Source organism: Sorghum bicolor, chromosome 10 (genome assembly GCF_000003195.3).
Source record: "Sorghum bicolor cultivar BTx623 chromosome 10, Sorghum_bicolor_NCBIv3, whole genome shotgun sequence".
NCBI classification, from domain to species: Eukaryota; Viridiplantae; Streptophyta; class Magnoliopsida; order Poales; family Poaceae; genus Sorghum; species Sorghum bicolor.
Genome location: NC_012879.2, coordinates 56808872 through 56820097, shown reverse-complemented (window position 1 = coordinate 56820097; position 11226 = coordinate 56808872). Strand labels below are relative to the sequence as shown.

The window sequence follows — 11226 nt, the reverse complement described above, 5'->3', positions numbered from 1 at the left end:
AAAATGCGTTGGTGGTGAGGGGAGTTTCTTCTATTTTGATCATATTCGTTGATCCGGATACCGAATTTTAATAATTTTGGACTTTTCGGAAAGGTTATGGAAATCCATACAAAATTCTATATGCATCCATCCATTTTGATCATGCTAGAAAATATGTCATATAATACGTTGTTTAATCCTCACTGGTAGGAAAAAAACACTTTATTTGATCCCCTCGTTTAGTGCCGGTTGTTAAAGAGTAAAGACCCTGCTACCTTTAGCGGTTGGAACCGGTACCAATGACGAGGTTCCAGTAGTGCCCCCATTATATGTACTAGTTAGTTGCGCGCGCCTTTGCGCGCGTCTACAGGTAGCCAGAAATATAAGCGCTGGGGCAGCGGTGATGTAATATGTTGAGAAATGAAATTGTTGGCGGCCATTGATAGCACAAAATAGATAGGTTGAAAGGATTCAGAAGTTATATATTTACATATCACATACATAGGCTCGTTAAGTATAGTAGCGTACTGTTCGGGTCTAACAACATAGGTTCAGTCTAGAATCTAATATAAAGCACCACAGCTGGTACTTTTATACATTAGGCCTCGTTCTGAGTAGGAATGGCAACAACAATATGGATTTACATGCTTATATACAAAAGCAGAACATGGACACTACTTTATACTTAGGTGGAAGCCTGGTGATACTGATGTCAGCATTTTGGTTCCCGGTCTAAAAGGCCGCTGTCAGTGGAGATGGATGCTTTCATGCTTGATAAATATGTTTGGAAACGTACCTGTGTTAGGTTTGTGTGGAATGTTAGATAAAGGTTAAGGAGATTAAGTAAAAGTGGGCGTGCAATTTACCAGATCATTCATAGCGGCACATACACTCAGTGTGGTGACTGCATCCCAAGATGTAACCTGTAAAGTAATAGGGAGCAAATGTGCTGAAAGCTGACATTTTGTTCACTGAATAGGAGTGTTCCATGGCTGGATGTTTTTTGTCGCGTGGTAGAGGTAAAGATGTATGGTCCGTATAAAGGCCTACCTAATTGAATGGTAGAAAGTGAAAAGGGATATGAGTGTCATACCCGCTGAGCTGTCCTCCTCAGCTCTGTTGTAGTCTGCCGGTAGTGTGTCTTCACCGCTCATATAGCTTGTTGTAGAAAATGAAGGAGCTTTGCTATAATGTGGCATTTGGTGTTAATAAGTGGTTTTGTGGAACGTATCAAGGTACCTAGCCAGCAGCACTTCTGACTTGTCATCTCCATTTGGTTGAGCTCATCTTCTGTGGTCTCTTCAATTGATTCATATTAGATAGGCCAAATGTACGACAATATGCCCAGCTTCTCCTTTTTTTTAACTCCTAGATGAGCTATGGGTGGTATTGTGTGAATCGTGAAGGCAGTATGTCATTGCATCGATCCCAGCGTATCAAAGTCAGGAGCCAACCTCTTGCAATGCTCCAACTCACCAAACAACAACAGAAACTCACTGGAGTACATTATCCTCGTCCTCATCCTGTCATGGATACCCAGGGTAGACATGCACACCAGATAAGTTCTGCAGAAAAAAATTGAAACCAGTAACATATTGGAAAGGGGGCATACATATATGGTGGAAAAACAAAATGTAAAACAAGATTTTGGAAACATACCTAGCCCTCAAAAAAACTAAAAGAATTTTTTGGAGGCCTAATTTACCACTATGTTGTAGAACCCAATCACAAACTACAACAAACGAAGTGGTAGAAAAGACGGAGTCACTCAAATTGGATGCAGGAGGTAATAAAATAAATGGAGAGCCACCTAAGCTGTCGAGATCACAATCAAATGGCATGTTGCATAGTATAATTAAGGATTGAACTGAGGATAGACTACAAAATCTCTGGACACAAAAGCACTAAGACATAATTTGGAAACCCAAATTCACTTAGAAACCCCCAAATTTTCCCCCTTACAAATAGATGAATTTTAACAGGCCAAAAACAAAGTCACTGGAAAGCCAGCAAAGGAAGGATAAGGGCAAGGAAGGTTCAGAGACCGACACATACAGAACTATCTAACAAATGTATAGAAAATAAAACTGAAACCCAATTCCAACTTTCTTCTCTTTTGCCATCCTAATAAAAGGGGTTACATATACAGCCTGGATGTCGTTCCATATTGGTCTTACTCTATATTAAATTATGTAGCCTATCTTATTGCAAAAACGATGAGGTTTGGGCCGATGGAAGTATTCAGAGTTTCTTAGATGATGCAGTTGGCCAGTATGGCTATCTGCATGTTTGTATGTGTCATGCATGTTAACGGGTTAAGCCTGCATCCTAAGAAGCTTATAGTGAGCACCAAATCAATCCAATGCTGATAAAAAGGGGCTGGACAGCCGAATCATTTGGACATCTTTGCTCCCCGCAAAAATAACAAAAGACTAAAGCTATTTGAGTATGTTTAGGCAACCAACTGTACGATTTAGTAAATATACATAATATGATAAATCAACATCATGTAATAACACTTTCTGGAGTTGTGAAACTCCCTGGACCATGTCCATATGCTGGTGTGATGCATACGGACTGGGGGCTGTCTGGCAATCTCTTACTCTGTTAATGGCCTAAGTTATTACGACACAAGAAAACATAAGTGTCTTGTCGCTGCTGCTTTCAGTGGCAACCCATTGGATACAGTACTGCAGCTAATGATCTAGAACGGATGCAATAATACTTTTTCTGTATTTGGAGCTCGTGTCCAATATTTTGTTAAGAAGTATATTTGTTTTCAAATGCAGCAATTTTGCATCTCTCCACAAGAGTAGGCTTCTCTTGAAAAATAATTCTATGAAGGCCCATTCAATAAGAAATTCTGAAGAACATGCAACCATAGATTGAAGTGGTCATCTTACCGTAAACGGCAAAGGATGTGCAGGAGACCAACCTAACAGATATAGCACCTCATAAATCATATGCCAACAAACAATTATAGAAAGTAAAAACGCAGTCACACCTGAACATCCTCATCTTCTTTCTCTCTTAGTTAGAACACACATGAATTTATCAACCTAGCAAACTATATTGGTTGGTTTCACAACTATGAAGCAACATGTATTTGTGAAAGATTTCTATTTGAACAACTACTGTATCTACACTTTAAAAATACAATGGACCTACTGCACTAGAAAGAAACACGAAAAAAATGGATCAACATAGCGTAGCAGTGCGGCTAGGCAAGGCAGGCCAAAATTACTTATGCTACCAATTCAGACAGTTCCAAAACAAAGATGAATATGATTCCTGATTTCCTTCAACAACACTGAGACCCGACACAGATGTAGGCACTCTCAAGCTAATTACAAAATAATGGCATATTGAATTAGAAGGATCAGTGGTCTAAAACAGGTAAAACTTATTAGCTAGTGTCCTCAAGTCTTTTGATTCATACATACTGAAGTTGTACAGACAGGAAAATGGAAGATGACCCACAAAAAAACTGAAGGATTATATACAGAGGATGCATATTTGGTACTTTGGCAGCACATTTTCAATTAGTCTGCAATTCTATGTGAAACTGAACACCGTGAGCTATAATTAGGTAAAGCAAGAACTAATATGTAAATACAAATTAATGGAGAGCACACACCTTCTATTTCAGGTTGTTGACATTGCTGGTGTGAAATCTTCCACCACCATCATGTTTTCAAAAGCTACTCCCTGCACATAGGAGTCTTTATCGTCAAAGTTAACCACGACATCATCTCAAGCATGAGGAGAAGTTAACCTTACATACACAGGAACTAGCGCCTGCGCATCCCCTATCCTCCCATCCTCTGATAGATCCTTTGAATTCTCACCTAAGGAAAAAGGGAGCTGAGTAGTTAGAAAAACACGGCAAAACTGCACAAATGCAATCACAGATGTCTCAGTCAGTAAGTGAGGACATCAAAGAAATCAAGGAACCATGCTGAAAGCTGATTTGATTTTGCGTCTATTGTTTCCTAATTCCTTTACCATGGACCTGAGATGGAGATTCTCAGATGCCGTGGTAGGTACCTCACCGCCTAGGTGTTGGATCGTTGGCAACTCTGAAACTTGACACCATGAAATTAAAAGGGCAATCCCTATTCACTGTATTATGTAGATATATGACTAAAGTGTACACTAGGTACAGAGGAGCACATGTCACCTGAGACAGGTAATAACAAGAGTTATATCCATGGCAATTTTAGGGATTTCAACATGAATCAATTATCCTCTCACACCAGTACACTCCATATAAACAGGAGTGAAGTTAACTTCATTCACCTTGATGTAGTAGACCGAAATCCAGTTGCACAGAGCTGCACAAATGAATAGGAGCATCAGGCTTCCCACTATTGCTTGGGAGCTACACAAATGAATAGGATCATTAACACAGGCACCTAGGGTTTGGGCGTTCCATGGAGCCCAGGAGCAGAAGCGAACCTGTGGGGCAGAGCCGCGGCGGGGTGGCAGCCGCAGTGCGGCCACCTGCAGGGGCCAGGTCGTGCACGTGCGCCGTCGTCCTGCCCGCGTCGGCCAGCGTGGAGGTCAGTTCGGGCCGCCGAACTGCCCGCGTAGCGCCCGAGCTCCGTGCTCTTAATAAGAGTAAACACAAAATTAACAACCAGGATATAGTCACCGGGTAACAACAGACAACAGAAGCGAATCCAATAATAGCAGGAAGCACGTACCGGCAAAGGCAGGTGCAGATCGACCAGGCTGAACACACAGTGCGGCGGCAGGATAGGTGTAGAAGATGTAGTGTCGGAGACCTGCATTAATCACATGTAAACAGAGGAAATATGAAACACAGGAAGGGTTACGAACCCAAAATCATAGGACAGAACACAACACATGACTGCAAAATGATGCCACAAGCATACTAAGACTAGGGCACGAAAGGCAAACATGAACCAGCCCAGAGAAAATAGAAATATAGAGATGCGACAGCCAATTAACCTGTTGGGCAGACACAGATCCAACTCGGTGATCAGACAACGTACAAGGTCCCCATGTATCTCCGGTCTGGGCACTGATGCGACAATAAGAGCAGTTTCCCACCACACAGATCTTTGATACGACAACCACAGTTACAAATGTGGCCACAGTGTCTAGTTATACAACAGCTGTGAGAGAAAAATAGAACTCATAAGTACATAAGCAATCAAGGAGAGAACAGAACACAACGACGAGGCAGAAGCTGGCAGTGGTAAACAGATTGCACGAAGCAAAAAAAAAAAAAAACAGACAGATCAGGAAGAACCAGTAAGAACATAAGGATCTGTCAGGCTGTACCAAGCGAACCACATGAAGAAAGGAGACCGAACTGAAGCCAAAAAAAACTGGGATACTACAACCGTGACAATGACACTGTGAACAGGAACACAAGGACGGCTAATTGGAGGAGTCTGATAAACAATAGGGACTAAAGGCATGCACCGGGCACCTAACAATATGAACCAAGCAAACCATAAAGCAGTAGCAAATCCGGAATTGCAAGCATAGAAGTACAGACCTATGCGGCGGAGCTTACTGACTATAATAGCACCCAAAAACACACACAATAGTGTAGGCCTATACACCCAAGGATTCACTGGCACAGTATTATCCATGAAGAAGCATACTAAAGTATGTCAACACCCGGCGTATAAAATAATCCATCACTAATAAAAGTATGTGATCAGCTAGCATCTAAACTAATGCACACTAAGTATATAAAATAGGACTCCATTTATCCACAACGACCCAATGGCACAACATTATCCATTAAGAAACACTAAAAAATATCGGATGAGTTAATGTATAAATCAATCCATGACTATCCACGTGAAGCTATAGCCCTTCTATTTGAAACGGGTCCTGCACACACATCGCGCTTGTTCTATAGATATAGTGCACAACTAAATAGGCAACCAAGTATCATGTATATGTACAGAAGGCAAACCTGAGTGGTTTTAAAGACACATCCACAGCCAACCTAAGGTCTCTACCATAAACAAAGCAAAGAACCATAGAAAAAACAAATGACAGAAACAATCAGACAGAAACCAACAACAGATAAAGACAATAGTATCACCTGGAAAAAACACCCGTAACAAACAGAAGGATCCCAGCTGACACTAGGAGATGATCGATGGAGAGCTGCACAGGTTGGAAAGGAAGGAATCAACGTGCGGACAAAACGGACACGGATTCAGTGACTTTACTCTACAAAGTCACAGGGTAACTTTTCGTATCATCCCAACCCTCCAAGTGCGATCGGAAGGTTGTCCTTCATCTTATCCCGGGGGACCATATGTCAGTGTGTGCAGCCGCAGAATCACCGGCTTCGTCAAGCTCTTTTTTGCGGAGCCTCACGGCGACGGCGGCCTCGTAGCCCTGCGCGACGCCGCACCAGGCACCATGTCTGCGCCCCCGCGGCATCCCTACCGGACTCGTTCATCAGCTCCACTGCGCAGCTTCCAGATGAGCCTCCACCGACATCCCGCACCCGCAGCGCCCAGTGCTACCGCTCGTGCGTCAGCCCAGCCCCGCGCCACACTCGGTCCACACCGGCGCGTCCACCTCCGCGCCGTGCTGCCACAGCTCCGAAGGCAGCGCGTCCGCCGCCGGAGCCTCGGTCGGCCGGCTTCTTGTCGACATTGCCGTCCGGTCCACGGGCGACCGCATCGCCGGGAGAGGCAGGAACGAGAATGGACCTCGTCCTCCCTGTCGCGCTTGCGTGAGGGCACGGACATGGCCGCCCTACCACCGTTACACGTGAGCTCGGACAGGGCGTCGTGACTCGAGCTTGCTTGCGTTGGCCTCGCACGACGCCGCGTCATTCCTGGCAGCGGGGTTTGCTTGAGGAAGGGCCACGCTCGGCCACATTGCGGCAAGACGCGGCAGCAGGCACGGTGCCAACCGCCCAGGCCGCGGTTGTGACGTGCCGGAGCTTCGTCGTCCTCGCACCATCGCAGAGCTTCGTCCCCGTATCTGCTCATCGCACCATCGCGGCACCGCCCTCTATGTTGTTGCTGGCTGCCCTCTGCTCATGCTCGCCAAGGTCGCCGCATCGCTCTCGCGCAAGCCGATTGTTGCGCTGCCCTCCGCCTTGGCCACGCACGCTCGCAGTGCTAAGCCAGCTTGCCGCGTCTCTCTCCACGCCGGTCGCTCAGTTGTCATGCCACCCTCCGCCTCGGCCATCCTTGCCCACTGAGCGTCACGCATCACGGGAGCGCCGTCGTGCATCATGGGAGAGCGCCAGCGCGCGCGTGAATGTGCCTTCGTTCACGCTCCGCTCCTGCAAGCACTGGGAGAGAGCGAATGGAATCGAAGGGAAGAAAAATCAGCCTGATGGAAGCGAACAAGTCACATGGCCCCATGAGGTGAGAGGAAGGACACCCTTTAGATCTAATTTGGACGGTCAAGATAGAGAAAAAGTTACCTTGTAACTTTAATGAGGAAAGTTACTGAATCCCAGTTAAGTTAGGACAAAACAGAGTAACCATGAAGAGAGAACGCGAACGCGTCCAGCGCCGTAACAAGGACTTACCTACATGATGTGCCGACCCCACGAGACCAGACAGCATTGTAACAAGCTGCAAACAACAGGAACGGTGAGGACCAGGGACATGAGAACGGAACCGCCAAACAAACCAGACTGCACAGCTGAAAACAAAGAGGCAAGACGAAAGGGAGGAAACAGGCAAATCTACGGAAGTCGACCGGTCAGCTGCGGATGGCACTGCAGTGGTAGACCCTAACCAAACCAGCCGAATCAGCGGCAACCAAAGGAATCAGACCGCAGGACTCAAACCAAGCGTGACCGGGCAGCCGGATGAAGAAGGAGAAAATACGCTAATCAGATGTATAGGCCTCCGGAGCGAACGAGAAAGGGGCCGGGCCAACCACACGGCGGCACGTACTGCTAATGGACCTACCACCGACGCAGAACCCACGCAGCGAAGAAGAGCGCTGCCCTTTTTTTTGCGCTCGCCCGAACGCCGTACAGGACACGTGGCCTGCCCGTTCTCCTGCCGAGCTTAGCGCTCTTAATAAGAGTAAATGTTTTCAGCGGGAGTAATTAACTTGTTGATCTGGATTTCGTTTTTTATGATAGGACAGGTTCAATTGTTTCTCTTTTGTGCTAGCTTGAGTTTGGTACTTACAGTACGCAATAAACCTTGAAAATGTCATTTCTTAAAAAATACATTACATCCAAACATTATGTTGTCAGTCAATCACCGAAACCATAAACAAACAGTGGCGCCGATTTTCCTTAGGCTTTCTTTGGCAGCTCAGTTTTTCGGAGGGATCCTAGCCTTTTCCATGGGCCAATCTGACCCATGCCAGTCTCTCCCGGGCCAAATTTGTGGCCCCTTTGGCAGCCCACCAAGTCGAGGATACCGGCCTGCTTCCCCGTGTTTTTCACGAGGAAGGAAACCACGGCTTCTTTGGTCGGGAGGATTTCCCCGTGCGACACGAGCCGCGCGGCTCGTCTTCTCCGTCGCGAGGTCGCCCCAGTCGCGACGCCACCGCCGTCACCTAGGTGCTCCGGTCTCCGCCGACGAGCTCCGTCCAGATCGAGACGGGGAAGCGCCCCGCATCACGTTGAGACGCCTCCGCCTCGGCATCCCGTCAACGCCGCCGCTCCCCATCATCCCATCGTCTACCCCCCGGCACCCCGTCTCCTCCACACCGGCTTCACGTCGCCTGTGCCATCTAGTCGACTCCCGACTTCTCAGGTGAGCTCGCTTCCATATACATCACTCTGTACCGCATCTAGGGTTTTCTGATCCTATCCTCACCTGTTTCTTGTGGATCTCGGGGGCATGGCGGCGCGGCGATGGTGTACTCGTGCGCCACCCATCCCACGCTGGCGCTGTTCTTGCCTTTGCCCATGTGATGGATGGAGCCTCACCTCACTGGCCGCCCCTGTCCCTGTGGGGATCGATCAACAGTGCTCTTCTTTGTCCCTGAATGAGTAACCTCCTCACGTGCGTTTCAGATACTGAATAGAGTAGAGTAGGCTTTGCATTGTTTAACTAGCAGTGCAGCACTTACAATAATCTTACATTATAGGAGTATTACGAAACCAAACTCATGCATCTACCTCGTTGTTTAGTCACAACTCAGAAGAACTTGACAGATGCCACTTGATCGCGTCAGAAATCGATAAGCTTTGCATTATTATTAGTAGTAAAATCAGCGAAGTGTAGCCGACGAGAAGCGTATTCTCCATCTTATTAATTATTCTTTTCTTTAGAAATATAATATTGGAACTAGATTTTGAGTGCAATTTGTGTCTTACTTCACAGTTTGTAATGACTGGTCTCATTCTCTTGTTCGGAAAAGCTGAAGCCGCATTTATTTCATCATCTAAAAAAACTAAGAAAATTAGTAGCATCTGTGTACATATATCCATTTTTATCTATTGCTTGTATTGGCAATCTGTTACTTATATAAGCATAGAAATATACTGATGCAAGCAAGCTGAAATCAAATTAACGTATCCTTATCTGAAGCACAGTGCAAAACATATCATGTTTACATTAGAATATTTGGCTGATTATGTTTTTGTATGCTGCTATTCCTACTTGATAAAGTTTTTTTTAATAATAACTCCACAATCTGCAAAAGGTAAAGTTTGCTGATGGATAATCTCTACTTTGTGCTAGATGTATATTTCATACATATTCTGCATGCTTATGTCGGTTATTACACACTGATCTCTGTTAGACTTGAGGTATGATGCTACTTAAACACAGTCAGCACAACTTTCTTGCATTCTCAAAATGCACAAAAGGCTATACTATTAGTACATAGTAACACTCATTGCCTAATATTCAACAATGATTCAATCCTGTTAGTATGGCAGTCACTTCTTTTTGGGTCTTGTATGTTTGATTATGCAGTTGTATTGACTGCATAGCTTGATGGGCGTTGCAGCATTGCCTGTAAACCTGTGGGTTCTATTATTGGTTTGTATAGTTTTGGAATGTTAGTTCCCCCTCTTTTTCTATTAGGCAATTTTGTTCCTGTATCGTCACTGAAACTCTACATTTTTGTACCTTCAGACATTTTATTCCTGTACCTTCATTGAATCTTTAAAATTTAAAATTCACTGAATCTAACTTACATGATTTCTTTTGTGAAGGTTCAACTTGACTAGAGGCAGGCCATATCTCCGAAGAAGGCAATGATTTCTTTTGTGCCTTTTATTTTCTGTTCACATAATGTAGTGATAGTTGAAGTTTATTTAGAAGGTTTTGTTGAAAATAGAATGCAGTTTAGCTGAGCACCTAGTTTTTCAAGATGAAGAGCTATTCTTTGTTCTCGGGAGGAGCATGATAGTTGTTAGTTCTAGTTTAGGCACTTCCATTTTTCTTGGTTTAGCTATTACTTTGTACAAATGTGCCATCTTTTTTACTCTGGTTTCTCAAAAAAAGTATCTCAGACATCCTTCTATGTAGGTCTGATTGAATTTGTTTTAGCATTCTATGACTGATCTTGTGGAGCTTAGATGTACTTAACAACTTGTATACATTTGTAATTTGCTTGATGTGGCATGCCACATGTTTACGCTTGGTTCAAGTTGATGTATCCAGCACTAGATTAGTTTACTTTAGGTATGTCTCTAGCTATTAATTTTTTTTTCTTGTATACCTGCAGGGTTCTTGGTGTGGAAGAAGTAAAAGCATGATTTGAGAAGAAAATTGTTTTTACTAGCTGGTTTCTCATGTCACTCAATTATTTGTATTATTTTGGTAACCTGAAATGTCTAGGCGTAGTTACTTGTCTTTTATGGTGTCCAATGTTGGGACTGAGTCCTGTTACTGCTGGTATAGTTCAGTAGACCTACTTCATCTTGTTTTATTTTGGCATGGTGAACTGATGTTTATTCTAGTGAATTTTTGGTTGGAATAGACCTTGTTTTATTTTTGGTTTTGGTGGAACAAATGCATGTTTGAGACAAGTGAAGTGCGGTCAAATTTTGTAATGATCGTTGGCATTTCTGGCTTCTATGTAGTTGTGCAAAGACTTGATTTCAGTTTGAAACACCTATATAAGTCTTTATGTAAACAGACTTATTCAGATTTTTCTATCACTATGAGATGCTAGGATTGATATGTAATGACTTTGTTATATTACTTTTCCTGGAATCCTAGGCATTGTAGACGTGCAGCAAAGCATCATGAGTCATTACAGGACTGATCCGTGCATGCATGCCTGATGAGTTGTGTCTTTTTT

The 11226-nt window shown here is 44.3% G+C and overlaps 1 protein-coding gene and 1 long non-coding RNA gene across 22 annotated transcripts; one reads left to right on the top strand and one right to left on the bottom strand.

Annotated features, from left to right (window-relative positions):
- On the bottom strand, window positions 423-5115 carry LOC110430801. 21 transcript variants are annotated; one of them, XR_002448183.1, is made up of 9 exons: window positions 4686-4910; window positions 4438-4589; window positions 3764-4313; window positions 3617-3687; window positions 2883-2914; window positions 1639-1711; window positions 1073-1544; window positions 846-902; window positions 423-775 (listed from the first exon to the last, which is right to left on the bottom strand). It is a non-coding gene; the product is annotated as an uncharacterized LOC110430801 (long non-coding RNA). The 21 variants fall into 21 exon arrangements; XR_002448168.1 differs by adding an exon at window positions 4954-5115 and having other exon boundaries at window positions 1073-2914; window positions 4686-4766; XR_002448175.1 differs by lacking the exon at window positions 1639-1711 and having other exon boundaries at window positions 3755-4313.
- Window positions 8305-10996, top strand: LOC110431190. The gene is made up of 3 exons (XM_021449918.1): window positions 8305-8720; window positions 10133-10171; window positions 10648-10996. Exons 1-3 carry the CDS (start codon window positions 8305-8307, stop codon window positions 10676-10678), a joined length of 486 nt encoding a protein of 161 aa, XP_021305593.1. The 3' UTR covers window positions 10679-10996.

What these genes read in the sequence shown, in the direction of transcription:
- LOC110431190 (XM_021449918.1), top strand. Translation starts at nt 8,305, where the DNA reads ATGGGCCAATCTGACCCATGCCAGTCTCTCCCGGGCCAAATTTGTGGC. An exon ending in GTCGACTCCCGACTTCTCAG is followed by an intron (nt 8,721 to 10,132) that starts GTGAGCTCGCTT and finishes TCTTTTGTGAAG; the next exon opens with GTTCAACTTGACTAGAGGCA. An exon ending in AGGCCATATCTCCGAAGAAG is followed by an intron (nt 10,172 to 10,647) that starts GCAATGATTTCT and finishes GTATACCTGCAG; the next exon opens with GGTTCTTGGTGTGGAAGAAG.